The sequence below is a fragment of the Sinocyclocheilus anshuiensis genome, unplaced genomic scaffold (genome assembly GCF_001515605.1).
Source record: "Sinocyclocheilus anshuiensis isolate Anshui unplaced genomic scaffold, SAMN03320099.WGS_v1.1 scaffold1215, whole genome shotgun sequence".
NCBI classification, from domain to species: Eukaryota; Metazoa; Chordata; class Actinopteri; order Cypriniformes; family Cyprinidae; genus Sinocyclocheilus; species Sinocyclocheilus anshuiensis.
The window spans coordinates 615,821-638,693 of record NW_015540933.1 but is presented as its reverse complement, the minus strand read 5'-3'; the positions used below and the strand labels follow the sequence as shown (position 1 = coordinate 638,693).

Sequence of the window (22,873 nt, the reverse complement as noted above, 5' to 3'; positions counted from 1 at the left end):
GCTGTCATATCATACCCTGCCATGCCCAGCTGATGCAAAGAATAGAATTTATATCTACACAGAAGAAAGCCCTTTCTAGACTCTGCCCCAGTATGAGTTGTGTCGAGCTATTCATTAACCTGTTTGTTTGATGAAAAAAGGTTAAATGTAGTTGCAATAAATGCGTTAAGAATCCATACAACTGTAGCAGTGGAGGACTATTATTCTGCTGCGTGAAACTGCGGAAGAACTGATGAAGGCACGGTTTGATCTTTGGCTGACCAATCAGCAGAAAGGGGTGTTTAATTCCCGCCCACGTGTAGAAATCGAATATTCAAGCTGTTTATTCATTTTTCCACCCATGAACGAAACACGAACATTCAAGTTGAATTTTCTTTTTTTCCTTTTTTGGAAAAAACGAAAAAGGAGCCGTTTTCTAATTTTTCTACTTTCAATATTAAATCAAAAAACGAATGATCGAATGATACACGGATTTAAATGCTACAAGTGAATTTAGGCATTGTAATGTGCAGTATGATAAACAGATTTTCATTTTGAGATAAAAAAAAATTAAGTTTAACAGTATGATTAAATTTTTAGCATTTCAAAAATGAATTTGAAGTGTGTTAGATGACGGCAGCGCTGTAAGATTTAAAATCCAATATCAACCAATACAGAACAATCTGATAAATAATCACATACAAGTCAAGTCTGCTACATACGATATACTGTACATACAGCACTATTCAATAAGAATTATTAAATTGATCAAGAGTGACAGTAAAGAATTTTACATTGTTACAAAAATTACAAAATGAATTAATGAATATTGTTCTTTTAAAATGTCATCATAGAATTTTTAGCCAATGAAAGGTATTAAAACGAGCTAGTGACTAAATCTTGTTGGATCCGCTCAAACTGTCAGTAAACCTCATAACTCCACCCCTTCTATCTTGACTGAATGAACTGAAGTTCCACGGCAGCTGAACTAGGTCTGCAAGGGTAAATAATGATCTTGTTGTTTGAATAAGTACAGCGTTTTCTTTACGCAAGAAACACTATATAAAGGCTCATATTTTATGTATTTGGGGTCTGAGACGTGGGACCGGAGAGAGAGGGCTAGCATTTGCCATCCAGTCATAGCCAATAGCCTACACTTAAATAGCCTGTGCATACAGTAGCATTTCATCTTTTATAAAATGAGATTTTGGCCAAATGTATTTTACAACAGGAAAAACTGAGTGCCCATATAGCTACAAAAAACTTTGTAACCTGTTGATGAAAACGTAATGTGATGCCGCCGTTTTAAGGATGGACAAAATGCACATTTGCACACATTCGCTGGTCAAAAACCCCGTAACTGCATTTGAGTTTGACACAAAGCGACTGAGTGATCCTCGTCAACTAGGTAAAATATATTTCTAAGAAATGTATGATTGCTGATACACTTAATTTATTAAATTTAATCATATTATATGGTCGCATGGCTAATTCAGGTTTACTCTGTTAATATGCATGTATTCTAGCTAGCTATTTTTTTTATCTAGTATTCTATACTCTCTGCTCGTCTTCAAATGTATAAACGTAGTAAAACATGGTTTTACTACAGTAATGTTGTTGTAACCAAAAAAAACAGAATCAGAATTCTAGATCAAATCACTGTGAAATCTTTATATTTTATCATGCATAATGTAATACATTATATATATTACATAGCTAAAAAAACATTTTTCTTCAAACGTAATTTTATTGAACTTTATGTGTGCAAAGCAGAGAAAAATTTCATTGTGTATATACTGTATATATATATATATTATTTTGTGTTATTTCATTTCAGGGGGGGGTGCCCTTTTTAAGTTTCAGCACATGCCCCTCAAAAGGTCTGTGCACGGCCCTGCTGGGGGGGGGGGAAACAGAATGATTTCTAAAGGATCATTTGACATTGAAGATTGTAGTAATGCCTGCTGAAAATTCAGCTTTACAGAAATAAATTATATTTCAGCAAACACAAGAATAAATTACATTTTTAAAAATCTACTAAAAAATAAAATGGTTATTTTAAATTGTGTCTACTGCAAGTTCAGCCATGGTAAGCATAAGGGAATTCTTTCAGAAATCTTCTCCGACTCCAAACTTTTAAATGTAGTTTAGACTTATAAACTATACGTTTATTATTTTACCAACATATTAGGCATCTCTACTATTGTGCACTAAAACAACGCAGATTGCATGCTTTGTAAATTACGCTCTGAGTCTATGCTTGTGTATTTGGAATGGGGCCATACACAAAGTAAGTGTCTCTCATTGGTGGAGAAAAACAAGCCAGTGCCATTAGGGACTGACAGATGGAAGGGAGGGTATTCAAGTCGCTATGGGAAAAGGCTGATGGATCGCTCCATACAGGCCACTTAATAGGGCGTAAGTGTGGAATCTGGCTGGAAAGAGGCTCTCGATGAGGAAGTGGGTGAGGAACGCCGCAAAAACAAACCTGAAATGCCTAAGGTGGTCCTTTGATTTGTGATGACCACAGAAAGGTCAAGTCTAGTGAGGACGTTTATTATAAGCAAAAAAGACATCTAGCACAAGAGCACCAACTCAGAGGATGAGCCACGAGCTAAGACATTTCTAACCTGACATTGGTAAGAAGGATCTCACTGAGAGAATTTCAGAAATAGTGATCTGATGTAACAGTCTAATATGAGTCTTGACATTAAGTCAGCTTGACATGAGGGGAGAGAAAGCTTAATTGTGAGAAATGCTTGTGGCTTGATTGCTCGACATAAATTAGGTCTCTCTCTGTCTGCTACCTGTGACAATGGCAGCTTCACCTGCCTGAGGAATGGTTATGAAGAATATAAGAGTTATGATAAACCAGATGAGAGCATATGCATCCTTGAAGGGAAAGTTCTTCCAAAAATGAAAATTGTCATAATTTATTCAGCCATATGCCACTCCAAACTGTGCACTTTTTGTTTTTTGGTGGAACCAAATTTTTGAAAATGCCCACCGACTTTCATTGCATGGACAAAAAAAGCTGAAGCATTCTTCAATACATCTTCTTTTATGTTCCGCAGAACAAAGTTACATCAGTTTAGAATTACATGAGACTGAGTAAATGATGACAAATTCAGGCATGTGATCAGCCAAGGACTAAACGAAGGAAAACCTTTTTTCCCCCTTATTGATTATGACTATGCAGCAATTATGCAAAATTATTATTATTATTATTATCTCTGTCTGCTACCTGTGACAATGTCAGCTTCCCCTGCCTGAGGAATGGTTATGAAGAATATAAGAGTTATGATAAACCAGATGAGAGCATATGCATCCTTGAAGGGAAAGTTCTTCCAAAAATGAAAATTGTCATAATTTATTCAGCCATATGCCACTCCAAACTGTGCACTTTTTGTTTTTTGGTGGAACCAAATTTTTGAAAATGCCCACCGACTTTCATTGCATGGACAAAAAAAGCTGAAGCATTCTTCAATACATCTTCTTTTATGTTCCGCAGAACAAAGTTACATCAGTTTAGAATTACATGAGACTGAGTAAATTATGACAAATTCAGGCATGTGATCAGCCAAGGACTAAACGAAGGAAAACCTTTTTCCCCCTTATTGATTATGACTATGCAGCAATTATGCAAAATTATTATTATTATTATTATTATTATTAGTAGTAGTAGTAGTAGTAGTAGTAGTAGTAGTAATAGTAGTATACTGAACAACAGTAATACTCCAATACTAATATTTATGGCTGTCTTTTTTATTCTAAGTTAAACTATAGCGGTTTTATTTTATGTTATTATTCATTGATTTAATTTACATTTTTGTTATGTTTTATGTATATTAAAACATTTTATTAATTATTATAAAGAAGGATACTTAACATATTTATTTTGTAATAATTATTATTATGTTATTTTTTTTTTTTTGCTGAATTCCTTGAATGAAAAGTGCCATCGAAATTGAGGTCATTATTTTATTTTAGCGGAAAAACGCTGGGAGACCTTAAAGCCTTTTCTTTTGTTGACAACCGATTTGTTTTCTTCGGATTTACGCAACTCACATGAGTCATACTTCAGGATGGAAAATATGAAAATCCTTATGAATCCATATGAAAATATGGGGGTGGGGATTGCATCCCTGCAAATTGTTTATTTTGGGACAAAGAAAAAAAAAACACATTATGTCATGTGGAGTATTTCACGTGTGATGCTACAAAAGAAGCCAGGAGAAACCTTGTCAGCAAGGAGAAACCAAGAGAAAGAAGAGGAGGAGATGATGTCTAATGAGGTTGGAAAGATCGAGATGGGAAAGTTAAACAAGCAGCAGGAGCCATCAAGTAGAGACGCAGTTAAAATCTTGGAAAACCTAAAGCCCCCCTGATCTCTTCAGATGCAGAAAAGAAAAGCTCACATGAGTCCAGGTTCCCTGCAGACTATCACGCTGTGTGTTTCTCTCCAGTCATCGTAATGGACGCAGGAGATGCCAAATATAGAGCATATACCTCCGAATGCTACAAACACCAGTTGTAACCAACAGCTATGAAAGAGACCTCAAACTTCAGACAGGCTAGTAAAGAACCAAGATGACTCAACATTCTTGTAGCCAGGCTAATAGAACAGCGAAAGTCATTCTAGCAGAAGTAGAGAGAGCAAATCAGAGGAGATGTTTGCAGGAGACTTTGCTTGAAAGCTTGAAGGGGAATGTGTGATATGCATGTGTATTTTTGTTTGTGTCTTTAGAGGCAGGCTTTGCACTGATGCAGACAGAGTGAGACGGATGGTGAGAGCGAAAGAAAGGCTTTTTTCTTGTGCATGCTGTAGGTTATTTTCTCTGAAATGACTGGTCTTGTCCAGTGAGACGGTGTCTAGCACTTGCCAAATCGAGGCATCAAAGCACTTGTGCGGCTGGGAGGACACTGTGCAGAGGCACCAGCAGTCACATGACATTATCGTGTCGTGTCACGACAGCTTGTTATTAGCTATCCTAGGGAGATGGGCAGAAAGTCACAACATTCTGTAACTTTTGTATAACATAGACATTTTTTATTTAAATAATAATAAAACAAAAGTTCTGGAACATTCTGAACTGTATAACTGTATAACTGAACTGTATAGCACTTAAACTGAGCTACGATATCAACTAATTTTACAAAACGAAAAAAATCAGATTAGTAAATAATATAATATAATATAATAAATATAATTTTACTGTGCAGTACTTTATTCATTTATTTATTTATTTATTTATTCAGTAGGTGGCAGATCAAAGAAAGTCATTGAGTCATTCACTTAAATTATTTGTTCAAAATGTTGATTCATTCGGGAATTAATTCAATTGGACTGAATTCAGAAAAAAAGTAAGTGTAATTTGCTAGTTGGTATTCCAAATTCAGCTTGTCTTTATGAATGAGTCACTGATTTATTCACTTAATTGATTTGCTCAAAGACACTTCAAAACAATTAATTTAAGAAACAACACTACTCTCATGTTCAATAAAATTTAACAGCTTTTAGCCTTGATATCATGTTAGTTTTTTGGCACGTAGTCCATACTGGACTATCAGCTTTGAAGCTATTGATATGCTAGAGTTCTCCTAAAAGTTAGAGTTATTTACAGTCTTTCTTAAACTGTAATGACTAAGACTGTATAGACTAAATATATTGAAGACTTATCCTGCATTATTGTTTTTCCTCCAATCAAATACTCTCTAAACGTAACACCAGCAACAGACTTGTAAGTAGCAAATTATGGTTCATGGCTGATATAGCAATAAAGCTTATTCAACAATAAAAAAAAAATGATTTAATGGGAAAGGAATGAAAATTGGCTTTGTCAAGCAATTTGATGCACATAAAGTGCTGTTGACCTAACTTTTTATATTAAGTCACAAAATAGCATCTTCATCCACCCCCAGTACTGCAGTATGGAGTAGGAGGTGACACCAAACCTCATAAGTGCTTCTAATATATCCATCCCATTGTTTCTATTTCCTTCTCTATCATTCGCTGATCTGCAGTTCTTCTTAAGTAATCCTTTGGGTTTGCACAAGCTCTGTACTTGTGCGGCTGGTAGCAGCGCTGTTAGGCTGATGGAGTGTTCGGAGACCCTGCCTCTTGATCAAGTCTTTCTGTGTAGCCCCCTGGAGAGCCGAAGAATATAGGCATCCATCTTTTTTAAGCGCAGTGTGACCGCCGGCATGCCACGTCCCGCTAAGTGCAAGATTAAGCTCTGCTAACCAACTCCCTAAATCCTCTTTAGTGCACTGCAGGCCAGGCTAGCAAGGTGAACCACCACACCCACAAAGCCCTAGACCCCTTCAACCTCTAGCCACAAACCCGAGCTCCCTTGACCCAGGTCAGCAATGCATTACTCCAACCAATCAATTGATAGATTGGCCTGTCTGGGCTGCCGTAACTAAATCAGCCAATTCTGATGATTCAGCAGTGGTCTGGGAGTCTGGGCGGGTGTCACCAATCAGCGATCACCACCGGCCAGGACAAGTATGGACATTCTCTTGTCACTTCAATTTAATTTATTGCAAACCAGCACATTGATCAAGCTCGTGCCGTTCCACAAGTCGTTCAGGCTTGAGCTTGAAGAACGATTAGAGCAAAAGGTGAAAGGACGGTGGCAGAAGTTGAAAAGGTTTTAGAAGAAACTGAACCAATGGTAGTTTTTGTGTACAGTGTAGAAATCAGACACTATTTCTTGCTTGCTCTCTGTACCCATAATTCCCAGAAGCTAGAAGCTAATAACGTTTACATGTAAACTTGTGTTCTCTTCTACCAAAATAAAACATATCACTGATCTGTTGGGATAAAATTTTTCTTTTCTTTTTTTTTAGTTTTGGCATATAGCATAGAGATATCAAAACAAAACAATAAAACAAAATAATAATTTGCCCTGTTTCAAGTTTTGCCATCTCTTTGGTCTTTGGTTTAGATCGCTAGCACATACTTCCATGCCTGCAGCTATAGCGCACTAGCAGAAACTACCAAAAATAATGAATCACCTTAAAGTGAGCTAAGAAACTACAGCAATTCAGCCTGAGGGACTAGAAAGCTGTGACAACAGAAGAGCCGCAAAACATAAACAATACGATAATGGCATGACAAATGCACTCTATGCCAGGTTTAAACATGCATTTTTGGAGATCAGATCAGATTAGATAGCACGTTACCACAATAAAAGCAAGGTATCTGAAATTAAAACAACAACAACTTTTTTTTTTTGTGTAAGTAAAATGAATGAATTAATGATAAAAAAGCTTTATATACCAGGATCAGCCTATGAATATGCAGATTCTAGGATGCAAAACATAATGGCAGTATATAGAACATGTGTATAATGAAAATGTATTTGTGCTAATAAAAGTATTCATATGAACAAACCCATACAAAGTAGGGGTGTGCGATATATATTGTCTATGATAATATCATAATTGTTGTTTAAACGATATGCGAATTGACATTTGTGAGTATATCGCAAAAAACAAACAAAAACACACACACAGAGAGTACACATACACTACATGATTTAAGTTAGATTACTGTGCGAGCACAGAGTTCACACTTTCACTGCGTTATTTACTGTAGCCTATTAAAATACATTTACAATTCCTCCAAAATTCAAGATAATGGAGCAAAAATGCCCTGAATATATGTATTTTATATTTATATCATCCGATATAGTTAATATCACACAAAGAGTATTTTTTCTTCAAATATCAGCACGATTGTAAATGTGAAATTGATTAGAACAGTCCAATAAAGAAGAAGTTAATATTGATTGACTTACATTTTAGACACAAGTTCTTGTTTTTGCTGTATTTCATCAACGAAAATAGTTTCAAACAAAGCCACAGGAGAACTGTTTTGCCTCTCTGAGTAACACACGACGGTGTTTTGTTACCAAATCAATCAGCCGTTTGAACAAATTGGTTAAATGAATGACTCAATTTTAGGTTTTTATTTAGAGTATATTTTCCCTTTTTTTTCCCAAAATCATTTCAAATATCAGTATTCAACATTTTTATTATTTATGCATTTGTAACTGCTTTGTAACTGCAGGTTAAATGCATTCAACGTCCTGCGTTAAACAATCTGTGTAAATGCATCTAAATGCCACTTCAGTCTGCAATGCCACTGTCCCACGTCTGCAATGAAAAGAAAAATGTTGTCGATACTGATTTATTTTTATTGGTAACAGCCCTATAGTGTCTTACTAAATATTGCCTAATTATCGTTATTGACAAAATTCCAGAAAATATAGAGATATCATTTTTTGTCATTATCGCACACACCTAATACAAAGACACAGATACAAACATGCCCAAAATAAACACACATAAAATGAATATCTTGAGAGACTAAAACTCATATAAAACGAGTGTCCTAGCCACGCAAACACATTCCCTCCCAGAGCAGGAGCTTGTAATTGGAGTGCTGATGTGATATTCATCTCCACTGGCGTAGTGTTTTGACTAAAGGGGTATCGCTAATCGAATGAGAGGTTGTATTTAATATCCCTCTGTTCCTGTATGGTGCTTGAACACACCAGCACTAAGAAACATACATTAGATTATAGCCGGGTGCCATTGATTACTGCACAGCATCAGAGCCAGACAGCGCCATTGATATCAAAGAGATCAATATTACAGAACACTTGCCAATGGCTTTGTGACACCTGTTTCAAAGTAACTGACACGGACACACATATATGCATACACACCACCTTGATCATTAAATAGGATTATCTGCTTTGAAGTGTTTCATTTGAGTCAAGGATATCAAACACCAAAAGACATTTAAAAGAAGTGTTTGTGAATGGCGAAATGTCCGAGTATTTATTTATCAAAAAATATTAAGACCCTTTAACTGGTGAACTTTCTCAAGATGAACAGTCAGTATCTAGCCATGACTGAAGGTCAGAAGATAAATATGGAAATTGTTGCTTATATATATGCAAACAGTACTGTTCAAAGGTTTTGACCGCAAACTTTTTTTTTTAAATAAATTAATACAGCAAAGATGCATGAAATTGATCAAAAGAGACAGTAAAGACATAATGTTACACAAGATTTGTATTTCAAATAAATGCTGTTCTTTTGAACTTCATCTATTCATCAAAGAATCCTGAAGACTGGAGTAATGGCTTCTACAATTTAATTTTTTATCAACTACATTTTAAAATATATTTAAAAAGAAACAGTCAGAATATTACTGCTTTTACTGTACTTTTGATCAAATAAATGCAGCCCTGGTGAGCATAAGACACTTCTTCAAAAACATCTTTGAATTTCAGTAGTGTATGAACATTATGAAGTCTACCAAATAAATTCAGTTGTATGTCAGGAAGCAATAATCCTGCCTTTTTTTAGCTGAGCAGGCCTTTCCATACACTACAGCTGGAGAAAAGTACAACATATAATCACACAAACTGAAATTTCTTACAGTGTAGCTTTGATATCGCTTCAGCCATGTTGGAAGTTCATTCTGGAAGTTCCCCTGCTTAAAACTTCAGAAATGTACATAACCTGATATAACCTCATACAGCCTAAGTGTGCTATATGTGATGACGCTAAAGCTTTCCATGCAGAAAGCTCTTCATGTCCCATGTCAGCACTGATAAATAAATAACCACTCTGTGGGAAATATTATGTGTATTCATATGGTATGTGTCAACTCCATGAAAGGTATGTCTACTGTAACCATGGTTGTTGAAGGTAAATGTATGTTTTCTAGCCATCCGGTCTTAGGAATGATTCACAAGCAATGCAGGATGTGCAAGAATAAAAGGAGAAAAAAAAGTCTCATCAATTAGTCCCCTCACAAAACCTTTATAAAAACAACACTTAAAAGGCAAGTAAAGTCACTAAACCTAAATCCAATTTGATAAAGTCTGATTTAAAACAATTTGAACAAACTAAACAAAATAACCTTCCAGAAAAACTAAAAACTAAAACCTTTAAAAAGTATAGTCATTTAGCTACCTTACATTGCGTAAAATCTTGTTCAGGACTTACATTGTTCATGTACTCGCTCAGCAGGTCTTGCAGGGCCTGGCGCACGGCGTTGCACTCGGCTACGATGCGTTCGCGGCGATCGTCGCGTGTGCAGGAGGAGTCGGCCATGAGGGCGGCGCCACTGATGATGCTCTCCAGACGTTCCTCAAGTGACGGCCTGAAGCGAGCCTCACTGAATGTTAGCGGGTCCAGAATGATCTTATTCTGAAACAGAAAACAAAAAAAATATGGCCAGGGTTATGAATTGCTTAGTTTTAGTTTAAAACATTAAAAGCCATAAACCGCTTTAGGAGGAATCACTTCAGCTTTGTTATTATTTGCTTTGTGAGAAATATCACCAGTTGTGTGTTTTTTTATAAATATGTAACATAATTAAGTGCCATAGTAGAGCATTGTAAGACTTTTGCATTGAAGTAATTGTGAGAAAACAACAATCAGTATATAAAACCATTTTATCAGTATAAAAAAACATTACATACACTCTCATTCATTAACATGGGCAGCGACAAAACATGCACTGCTCACGCTCCACTGACACTTGTCATGAAAAAACAAAAGTGACATTTTTTTTTCTCATGAATCATTCATTCAAGACATTCATTCAAAACGCTCATCCAATAACAAAACAAGTCTTTATTAACAATGCACTGACTCCTTTATTCATTTTATTTGAAATTGTTATTAATTTAAATTGATGTATTTTTTTAAATAGACTGAAGCAATGAAAATGTTGTCAGATTGTCAGAATCTCTAGTAAATCGTGTGATTTTGTGTAGTAGTCTAATACATAAGGGGCATTTCCTCTGAGGAGGCAAGGGAGGCAGTGCAAAATATTGGATGAGAAAAAAAAATATATAGTACAAAAATGAAAATAAAACAAGACAAATATTATGCATGATATATCTAAATAAAATGAGAATTTTGTCAGATTGCCAGAATATATGTATATCAGGGGCATTTCCTCCATGGAGGCAAGGGAGGCAGTGCCTCCTCAAAATATTGGATGAGAATATATATAGATACAGTATATATTTTTTTTCTTCACAATCATGTGAGAATTGCAATCTCTATTTCAAACCAAAAGATTGTCCGTCTCATATTCTCCTGAATCGTATATGCTGCATAAAATATTTAGACCCTATAGTCATAGAAATTAATTGTTGATGTACTGTATAAAACAACCAATCACAATCTTTAGATTATTGTCTTATAATGTATGCCTTAGTCTCACAACTGTGAATAAAAAATCCCCAGATGGTAGAGATCTTTGTGTAGCCGATAGAAGATAACAAGAGCTGTGAGATGTTTGCCATAGTTTCCATTAGCTAAGCACTGAAGACAGTCGGTTGGAGCCCATACCCAGAGGCTGCTAAAGTGACCTTCAAGGCGAGATCCAGGGCCTCGGTTACAACCACATTGTGATTTAATGGGGCTTTTAAACACAGGACGCAGACTCAAGAACAGCCTCCCTTTTTATTGATGAAAAGTTGCTACCAAATACAGGCTTTATGATCTCTAGGGATGGGATGGGAAAATTACCATATTGATAGTGGCGATATTATGTTTTACGGCCATATATGAATACGGCTTCGGCAGCAGTTTGCATCTTGTGGACTTTGCCGGTGCAGATGAAGTGGAGGTAGCATTTAGAGGAACCAGAGGTGGCTTGTGTCTGTGCCCTTTACTTTCGAGACTAATATTCAGAAAGCCACTTCAGCAACTCAGACCTGCGGTTAATAAGAAGTTCACAGATCTTTTGTCGTTTATATCTCAGCATGCACTTCCTGTTCTTTGCCATGTCCACAGGCAGGAAATGATGTTTGCGTTTTTTGTACTGAATGCTAACCTAGCAGCAGTACTGCCAGCTAACAGCGACGCAATTAGAGAGAAAGACAGAGACAGCTTTCCCATAATAGCCTGTTGCCATGGAGATCAACTCTTAAGTAAAAGCAATAGCAGAAGTCTTGGCAATCTCAATGACTCAGTGATAAATATGTGGACATTTATTGGTTTGTTCCCAGCTCTATTGCGGTCCACCCTCTTCTGCCTGATTGAGGGGTTAAAACAAAGATTGGTGTGAAATGTTTGATGGGAAAGTGACAGGCAGAACTGGACCAAAGCCTTTGTGAAATAATTTGTACAGATTACTTAGATCTTGTGTGACTCATATGCCGAGTACATATTCCAATTATGATTTGATTTAGTTAAAGACAACATAAAACAGCCTTCGCAACACATCTGACTCCTGTAATGCAGTGTGTACTCGAGTCAAACAATATTTAGAAGGAAGTAATGAAGGCCGAGACCTGGTTTGATTAAACAGGAATTGATTTGCATTTTGAAAATCCAGCTCATATTTGTGGTTAATATTTCTCCACCTGCATGGCCTTCAGCCTTCTTTTTTCTTTACAATAGCATCGATTCATAAGCACTGATGAATCATGCAAAATGAGACCAGGTACATTTATTCCACAAATAAACAAGACCAATTTTGTTTTCATGCTGCCCTTAAGAGAAGCTTAATGCAATGCTTGTAGAATGATTGAAGAAAGAAAAACTCATCAGTGCTTGTGGGAATTGCATTCGTCATCATGCCTGGATCTTGGCCTTATCACAACACTTCTCTATATGATTTTCTCAATAGGAAAAAATACTGTAGGTCAAGGATAGCAGGGCTTACAAATACATACAAATATATTTATACAACAGTCCTTTCTGGTCCTCGAATCTGATTGGCTGATAAGAGTGTGATATTAGAGTCCACCAGAACTCCAACAGCCGTTTCACCATTTGTATCACTCCACTTGCCGAAGTTGCCGTATTTCTCACAGCGAGTGTCATGGCGGATGCCCAAATCCACTATAATTTAAAAAATAATACTGTTTTGTGTCACAGAATGTAGTTATAAGAGTTTTTTAGGCAAGAATGTACATGTTTGGACTTCAAATATGCAGTTTGTTAATAAAGATAATGTCTATTTGAAAATTTGCTTCAATGTTTTCGGAGACGTAAGCTCCAGAGCGTCAGCGGTATATAAAATATATATATTTTAGTTAAACACGGCATATTTGCTCAGTGATAACTATGAAAAAAAAATATATACGAATGAAAATTCAACTTTGCCATCTCAGGGATAAATTATATTTTAGTTATTTTATATTGTAAAAGTATTTCACAGATTACTGTTTTATTTAAAATAAATGCAGTGAGCATAAGAGCAAAATGAGCAAAAACATTAAAAAATTACTGACGCTACAGTTTTGAATGGTCCTTTAAAGTTTTTTGGACAATAAATCTAAGAATACCTAAATTCTCAAATCTATATGACCACACATACCTGAAGACACAAACCACATAGAATATGCACTAAAAAGACAAATGAAGTGAAATGCAAAAAGTCATTCTGAAAGGGTGCCATCAATTTGTCTGCACAAACATAATTAGTCCAGATTGATTGCTGAGGAGTACACAAACTCATCTGTAAAAATGGATCATGATAGGCCAGACGCAATCAGTTATGTAGTGCACTGTATGCGCGCGTGTGTGTGTATGTTTTAGAAGTGGGTGGGAATGCCACTTACTCCTCTCACACAATGTGACAGGTTGTTTGTCAATGACGGTATAATGAGGGAGCGAACGAGAGAGCGGTGCATTGAACGCAACCTACTTTTACACAGTGACTAAAGTGCTTTGGAGCGAGAGGACGGGAAAGAGGAAAAAACATGGGTGAGAGAGAGAGTGAAAAGGACAGAAAGAGCGTGACGAACAAAGTTGGCTAGGTTGGTGACTAGTCTGTGCGGGTTATTAATGACTAGTGTCTATCTAGGGTGTCTCTAATTCTGGCTGGAATCCAGCAAACCACTGTCCTACATTCAATGCTGGTGTGTGTGCAGACATACAGCAAGGTTAAGAGGGCTGGTGCTCCATCTGATTGAGTCATACAAACACCACCTGCTCCATCGCAGTGCCACCAACACTCCCTCCATTTGATAAGCTATTAAAAAGTTTCTGTCATCACTGTAAAGCGACTGCCCACATCAGAAGTCTGTCTCATGTGTTTGTGTTGTGTGTTGGCAAGCCTTCTGTCCACCACAATAGTTTATATACACCACCCGCATGCATACGCTTGCTTGCATTCGAGTTTGAGTCCTCACAGTCTGTAGGGTAAAAGAGATGTTCTGAAACTGAGAAAGCATGACTAAACACATTTCTGTGACTGATGCAAACAAAGAATGACAAACACAGTATTAAAATGTTTGTGGTATGTGTTACTCCGCAGCGGTGACGACCCGACCAGGCTACAATAGTCCAAATATAAGTACTTATTATAAGTGTATAAGCTGATTCGGAATAAGACAAAAATTCGGTTTGGAAGATGAATTCATGATGTACTCGCTCATTATATACATTTTGCAAATTTTGAACACAGAAAAAGTTACATAGTGCTGCTTTAAGGTCTTTGCACACTGAGTCCAAAATGTTTGTATGCGTTTTATCTTTTAAAATTAAATTAAGATGGCGCCGACGCTGATGGCTGCCTCCGTGGCGTGCTCCGCAGTTGTTTTTATGTTTTTGTTAGTTTGTCCTGTCTTTAGTTATATCCCTGCAATCAGTTTCACCAGAGACGAATTGCTGGACATTCAGCAGTACACACCACACGATATTTCACCGGTTTTCGACTATTCTGATGTTTTGCTGGACATTGTAGTCGGGGGAGCTGTGGCGCTGATCAAGCACTTCAGGACACGCAGACGGGGGAAGAGAGCTGGCGCGCTCGTGAAGCTCAGACAGCAGAAAACAAATTCCTCGTATGTGTAAACATACCTGGCAATAAAGCTCATTCTGATTCTGATTCTGATTCTGATTCGTCATCGTCACACACAGAAACCTTGCACACTGAGTCAAAATGTTTGCTATGAATGTGAAAAATGCAGAAAATTTAACCCAATACGAATTTTGTAATGACGGATGAAAGTTTCGAAGGCAATGCGTAAACGTGATTGACACAACGATAGGGATGGGCAATACGGGCTTAAACATATTGTATATCACGATCATTTCTGGTATTTATTGCGATTGCGAGATCAGTGATGATAATTCAGGGAATCTTATGAATCCACTTAGAGACAAAAAAAATCTTAGAGATTCTAAGAGAAAAGTATTATCTTTCCTATTTGTACCATGGTGTTATGAGCATTAATAAGTACAAATGTAATGTAATGACTATTTCATACTGGAAGCCACAAAATATGTCAACAACTAGAAGACTAATTCTTATCGTGGGGAGAATTTTTACCAGTAGGCTATATCGCAAACGATAAGATATCGCCCATCCCTACACAAGGAGAGGTTGTATTTATTCTTAACGTGTGAAAATTTCGGGCACAGTGTGCAAAGACCTTTAGGTTCAATACAGTTATAATGTGCTCTATTTCATTTACATTTTCCATCCTTTCTCTCACTTTCAGAATTAAATGACAACTTTTTTTTCTTGTTATCATGCCAATAAGACATTTATGTAAATGCTCTATTTATATGTGAAATCAGAATCAGTGCTGTTGGGTCATGTTATTACATTGTGACAAGTTTCACAAAATAAACCAGGCTGAAATGTGCTGCAGTAACCACTCAGGTGGATCTGAAACAATTACGGACATTATTAAAAATAAACCTTTTCTGATGTTGAAAACATTCAGAAAGATATGCAGATCAATATTGGCATTATAGTCTCATTTCAATTGATGAAAATTTTCTGGAAGGTACAACATGTTTTTTTTTGTTTTTTATATATATATATATATATATAAAAAATTCAGTATAAATCTTAATTCAAATGATCAAGTGAATGTAAATGTCAAGTATGTTTATTTATTTATTTATTTATTTATGTATTTATGTATTTATTTATTTTAACATGACCCATTAACCAGAAGAATGTTTTAATTTGTACTGTGGTTTATTCGCGCAAAATGTAAGCAGCTAAACACAGAATATAAATTCCCAGCTTTTTTATCTCATAAGGATGTGTTCAAGGATGTGTTTTCAGATTAGTTTCATTATTTTCATTAAAGACTATTGGAGACACGAGCTATAAATAGACTCCCTATACCAAAAAGCAGGGAGTCCTTAAATATGAATAATAATCAGAAGTTATGTTTATATTCCAAAACGCACGCGCGTGCACGCACACACACACACACACACACACACACACACACACACACACACACACACACAAAAGCAGATTAGATTGGTTCCACAAGTCAAAACAAACACATGGGGAAGTAAGCATTACCCTACCCTGATAGAGCAAGGCACAGTGGGGCAAAAGCATTGATGTCAGCTTTCTAACAGACACAAACACATGTCTGAGAGAAGCAAACAGATAGTGAGAAAGCTTCACAATGCCATCCAGGAGTTGCAACCCACTCACGACAGGACACCATAGCTCCATCCATCCTGTGGTGTAGATTTGTGCTTTCTATGTTAATTCTGTCAGTGAATGCTGAGTCACACAGTCAACATAAAGATATAATATTGAGCTAATATATTAAATAATAAAATATTATAAAACTAAAATAAAAAGTGAAAAAGCTAAATTACTAAAATAGGATTTATTATTATTATTTTTTTAAGATTGAAATTATTTAGCTGCCAGTAAATAATTTATTAAGAAATGTTCCAGAAGATTTTTATTTCTTAAACATAAGATATAGAATTGAAAAATCACTGCATAGCACAAATTAATTATAAATAAGACTCATTAAAAAAAAAAAAAGTTAGGAAAAACGTCAAGTTGCGGTACTCATGTGGGTGATACAGATTTGAGATTTAAATTAGCAGTGAACCGTTCATGAGGAACTGTTTGAATTGTTTTCTTTTATTATTACTTATTAGTTTTAATTTCCATCTTTTGTTATGAATTTTATGCATACAAATTGTATCTTCTTGTATTATTATTATTATTATTGTTATTATTATTATTATTATGTGTGTGTGTGTGTGTGTGTGTGTGTGTGCGTGCGTGCGTGCGTGCGTGCGTGTGTGTGTGTGTGTGTGTTTGATCCAAAGTACAGCAAAAGCAGTAATGTTGTGAAATATTTTTACTATTTAAAATAACTGCTTTCTATTTGAATACATTTGAAAATATATATAAAGATTTATTTCATTAATTAATTTATTTACTTCTAAACAAGACACCACAGAAGTCGTTTGAGAGGGGTGGAGAACAAAAACAAACAAAAAAAACATAAGTCACGCAAAGCAACCTCCACTCACAGAGACAAGAGACAAAAGCTGACTTTAAAAATGGGTTTGAAAGGGCACAAAGACTCATGGGAGCCTCTGGAAAACAGCTCGTCTGAATAGGAGAGAGAAAGCGCAGAGGACAGAGCCCCTGGGGAATAGCTCCTATTGTTATTCCATTTGGTGCTTATTGCAGGCACAGGGTCTGAGTGACAGTCTGAAAGCACAGTGAAGGGGAGAGCCAATGCTTCACGGAGCCAATGCTTTCATTTTACTAGCCAAGTCCAGTTCATGAACAAATCATTCATTCGAGACAAATCTTCATAGTGAATCGGTTGAACTGGTTCACAAAACCGAACAACATGATCATGAATTGCTCTTAAGGCAACAACTCACCGACTTATTGAACCAAGAACAGGTTTGTAAGGAAACCGAATAAATAAACTGATCTCAGCATGGAGCATTCATGGAATGTGACTAAAGGTATAGTCCATCTAAAAATGAAAATTCTGTCATCATTTATTCACCCTCATGTCATTCCAAACCTGTAAGACATATTTTCTTCTGTTGAACACAGAAGATATTTTGAAGAATAACTAAGCAGTTTCAGTTCCCATTGACCTCCATTGTAAGGACAAAAAATGCAATGGGAATCAAAACTGTTTATAAACGTTCTTCAAAATATCTTATTTTATGTTCAGAAGATGAAAGAAATGCATACAGGTTTAGAACGACGTGAAGAGGAGTAAATGATGGCAGAATTATCATTTTTGGAAGGATTATAGTTTAAGGGGACGAAAAGCTAATTTAGGCAAATATAATGCAATGGAAAATATCATTACAATTTGATTATATGACAGATTTATCAACACACATACCAAACAGCTTTAATAAATAGCATTATGCAGCTGAGGGATGTTAATGAAATTGTATTGTTCATTGCAAATGCAACTTATATTATAAATGTTTTTTTATGAGCTGAATCATGGCTGCAACAAACTGCACTGGGAGACAATTACAATAAACACTTTTATTAATAAAGCTTAATTGAAAAAAAAAAGCAATAAACAGCAACATGTGCCTACGTATGGCTCTTTTGTAACATTTTAGAGCATGTGAACCACGTGATGACAATTCAGGCACCTCTGGGTTTGGGTTAGGGTCTAGGGTCAATGAATATCCAGGCCCTCTGTGGATGCACATGAGGCCATCCTTTGAAGAAATATTAGAATATGATTTTATACTAATATAAATGTTAAAATGTTAGATCTGCAAGGATTTATTCTAGAAAGTAAATCTCACAGCATTACTGGAGCTAAAGGTCAACTAACCTTTAGTCTAAGCTTTAGACAAGGCCAAAGATCTAGTTTTGTCTTTCAAAGTCTTGTGTTTGCACTGCTGCTGCATTTATTTTAAAAAATTAAAAAAGGCTAGAATGTTGCAATTTACACACGCATTCACTTTGTTGCAGAATAAGCTACACTATGCCAAAACTGTCATTTAATCCCAAATTAGAACATAATTGCATCTCTAAATGGATTTAATAGTGATAAACATGGCCAGACATCACATCTTTTGTACTAAAGTTTATATGACAACATTTGGGGCTTAAGATCTAAAAAGCTCACCCTTATTGCTCTGGGACAAATAGCTAAATAAATGTACATTTATTCATTCAGCAGATGCTTTTATCCAAAGCGACGAATTAAAAGTAGTACAACATTAGCGATTAGCCATGTATGTTTAGGGAGGCAGAAGACACATCTGAAGAACCATGCATATCATGAAATAATATATTTGCATAAATATTTCAATGCACAGATGCCGTATAATTGCCCTTGTGCTATAATCTCAATCGTGGGAAACAATGTATTGCACGCTCAGTAGTTGATTGTTCATTCTTGAGCATAGGTGACAGAATACAAGATGCGCGCTGATTGCAGTGACAACGGTGAGACACAGAGGTAAAAAAAGGGTATACCTTAAAATGGGATGCAAAAATAGAAGAAGAAAAATGAATGCATGGTGATCATTGTCTGCCGTGTTCAGTTTGTATATGCATATAAAGCAGATTAAACCAAAACTCTACTACTGCTTTTACAAATTTGACACTTTAAAATGTTGTTTGAAAGTTTTGCTCTCTCTCCTACTAGAGCATCGAGTAAGCCTAACCAAACCAAACAAGGCCGTTGAGCATCATTCCAGACCCGTTTATGTTTGTTTGTTTATTTTTATTATTATTTTAAGTATTTGATTTATTTAGATGAGGAGAAATATGAATGTGCACATGGCTGACTTCTCTACTAAACTTTGAAGAAGGTGACCTTGCTGCATACACGGTGCATAGAAAAACAATTTCAGCAGGTTGAACCATCTGGACAAAAGTACCCAAATCGAGTTCCAATAATCACAGGTTTCGTAAGGACATAACTGCAAACTGGCTATAAAGACTAACACCTGGGGTGGACATTGCATTTTAGCTGTTACTATCAGAGATAAAAGAAGATTTAAAAGTACTGCCAAGGACAGCAGTTCTCAAGAACAGTAGTGCAAGTGGGGTCCTTAAAGGTCATCCATGTGCTTGTCAAGTGTGTCTTTGGACTGCATTGTTAAAAGACACAATGGAGGCTTTAAGGGCTTCTTCCTGTACATAGAAGACTGATACTGTATGTCTTCTTCATCGCCCATAGCGTTAGCCTATCTGTTCGGATCAACATTCAGCAGTGAGGTTGTGTCTTGAAAGCATATAGGACATACAGTATGTGTAGGTCAGGCCTGACTACAGCATGAACCCACAACAAGGTGAAGGCTGACAGCTGAGCTTAACGTTAGATACTAACTAAGATGAGCTGATCTGGATATTAGTTTAAAAGGACCACTCTCAACCTCAAACAGCGGGGGTTTCTGTGCCAGACAGTTGAGAATAAGAAGACTCTAGGCACCATTGCCCATAAGGGTCAGCCTATAGACATTAAATCATAGAGACTGATCAGGCTCCGGAGAGCTAGCTGTGCTCCAAGTCAATAAAAAGACCAGATGGAGACAAGATAATTTTGATACAGTGAACTGAACAAAAAACAGGGACCAGCTGTATTAACCAGTTTGATCAACTACCAGTTAGCCAAGGGGTAATCAGTCTTACTTTTCAGATCTACATAAGACCAATCCATTTTATGGTAAAAAAATTGTTTTTTAAAGTTAAGACCAATCTTGTTGGTTAAAAAAGTTTATGCAACTGGCAACTGGCATACACACTGTTTGCAAATTACAGTTTTATTGTTGTATTTTTTATTGTTGTATTTTCAACCACAGCTGTCAGGATTTATATATATTATTTATTTATTTTTACATTGCACTTAAAGAAATAGTTCATTAAAAAAAATGGAAATGTGTTAATTATTTACTGACATTCATTTAGTTATTTAGCTGTTTATGGATGTACTTATTTATTTCCTTATGTATTCGTTTACTTATGTATTTTATTTATTTATTTACGTACATATTTATTATGTATGTATTTATTACTTATATATTTAGGTTACCTATTTTTGTGTTTTGTTTTGTTTTTACACAAAATAAAGTCATATAGATAAGTCATATAGATCCATAAAGAAAGGAATTATGAGGGTGAGTAAACTGCCTTTTTTGGGAGGGGGGTGAACCTTGCATTTAAAGTCAAAAGGTGGCTCTGGCACTCAACCCACCTCCTGGTTTCATTTTCAATTTTGTGTCTGTGCTGCTCTGTGATAGACTGAATGAAGCACAGTCTTCCATCTGACTGCTTCCTAGATCAATTCTGTGCTGTTAGCTGCACCTGTAATCCTCCTGCCTGCATAAACTATACACTGACCGATCCACTCTCTCTATCGCTCTCTTTGTAACGGTGACTGAACAAACAACCTAGCTGGCTTCAAATAGCCATGTCTCTCTCGTGTTCTTCTGGGATGCCTTTGTGCAAAAAGGCCACATCTCAAACCACAGTCTCTGTAATATTGATTTATTCAGTTATATTAATTAAAGACCATAAACCATTGAAAATGCTGTGAAGGTAATTTACCGTCTGCAGCTTCAAATACACTCAAGAGGCTCTTGATGCTATTTGTGCATTGAATATCCTAATCTGTCAGATTGCATAACAGTATATTTAGCTTTCTATCTGTTTTGAAGCAAAGCATTTCACAAATTAATTTGATAGATAGATAGATAGATAGATAGATAGATAGATAGATGTTGCAACTAAGATATATAAGATATAAAGATCTAATACCGTTTGTTAGCAAATGCCACTCAATATGCTAAAATGCTATTAAACTCTTAAACACACCTATTTATGGCATAAGAATTTAAATATGTTTGAGGCCACCTGTACAGACAAAAAAAGTCAAATTCAGTTAAATATGGTCCTGCTAAGGTAGAACATGTAGTTTCCCAAACTCACAGAGCAGCAGCTGGTTTCTGGTAATGTTCCTAACCTCCAGCGGACAGAATTGAGATCGTGAATACCCTTCAGCAGCACAGATATCTAAGTCACATGTGCTCAAACACTAAGTGCCCCATTCATCACTCCAACGGCCCCAGAATGCAACGAGAGCAGAGCAACGCAAGACTGTAAAACCTGGATTCTGTACCTCTCACGTCTCTCCACGTGAGTATCTGGGTTTTACATTTTGCACAAGACTCTGCCGAATAGCAATGACTGATATAAATGGGGGATATATAGACTGAAAAACTGTTTGCAAACAAATGGCCACAGTTAGGTAGTGTGACATAATGTTGGGAAGCTGCATTTATTTCATCAGTGTAGAAGTGTCAGAAAGAGGTCACTAGTTCTAACCCTACACTGAGGTCAATATCAAGAAGACTTAATTGGAAATTTAATTGGAAATGCTAGCACAAATAATGCTAAACTTCAAATGTAAATTCAAAGAAGCTGAATTTACATAAAATGAAATTCATACAACTGCCGTCAGTGTTGTTTTAGCTTAGGAGGATATCAGGCACTTAAATATATAAACTTTAAAAATGTTAACTATTCTGTAATATATATATATATATATATATTATAATAATAAATTTCATAAAAAAAAGATTATTGGAGTACAATTTCACAATAAAATACTATTTCAGTATCTATCCTGCAAAATTGCAGGTTACTTACGATTTATTTGCTTTTTTTTTTGTGAAATTTACTAGCAATTTCTAAGTGAAAATTGTTTCTACACATTTTTTTAAGTATACATGGCCCTTCTTATGCGTTTTTATAATATAATATAATATAATATAATATAATATAATATAATTAATATAATAATGTATTGTATTTATTTAGCTCATTTGCGAGACTTTTTTTTATTTTAAATCTTATATTTTTAATTGTGCACAATTCTGTTACCAAAACCCAGCTGAAATATTCATTTTTAACAGTTTGGATCAGTTTCCAAGAGGATACAAATAAGCATGCATCCATCCATCAATCCATCAATCAATCAAACAATCAAACAGTTAAAAAAAACGTCTCAGGTTACTTATGTAACCATGGTTCACTGAGTAGGGAACGAGACACTGCGTCCTCTAGGGGTCGCTATGGGGAACGCCTCGTCGTGACCCGTGTCTGAAG

The 22,873-nt window shown here is 35.8% G+C and overlaps 1 protein-coding gene across 1 annotated transcript in view; it reads right to left on the bottom strand.

Annotated features, from left to right (window-relative positions):
- Window positions 1-22,873, bottom strand: part of LOC107689478 (catenin alpha-2-like) — a 519,554-nt gene that overhangs the window by 357,458 nt on the left and 139,223 nt on the right. The window contains exon 7 of the mRNA XM_016487473.1: window positions 10,012-10,215. Coding sequence (XP_016342959.1) covers window positions 10,012-10,215 — 204 coding nt within the window. The remainder of the gene's footprint in view (window positions 1-10,011; window positions 10,216-22,873) is intronic.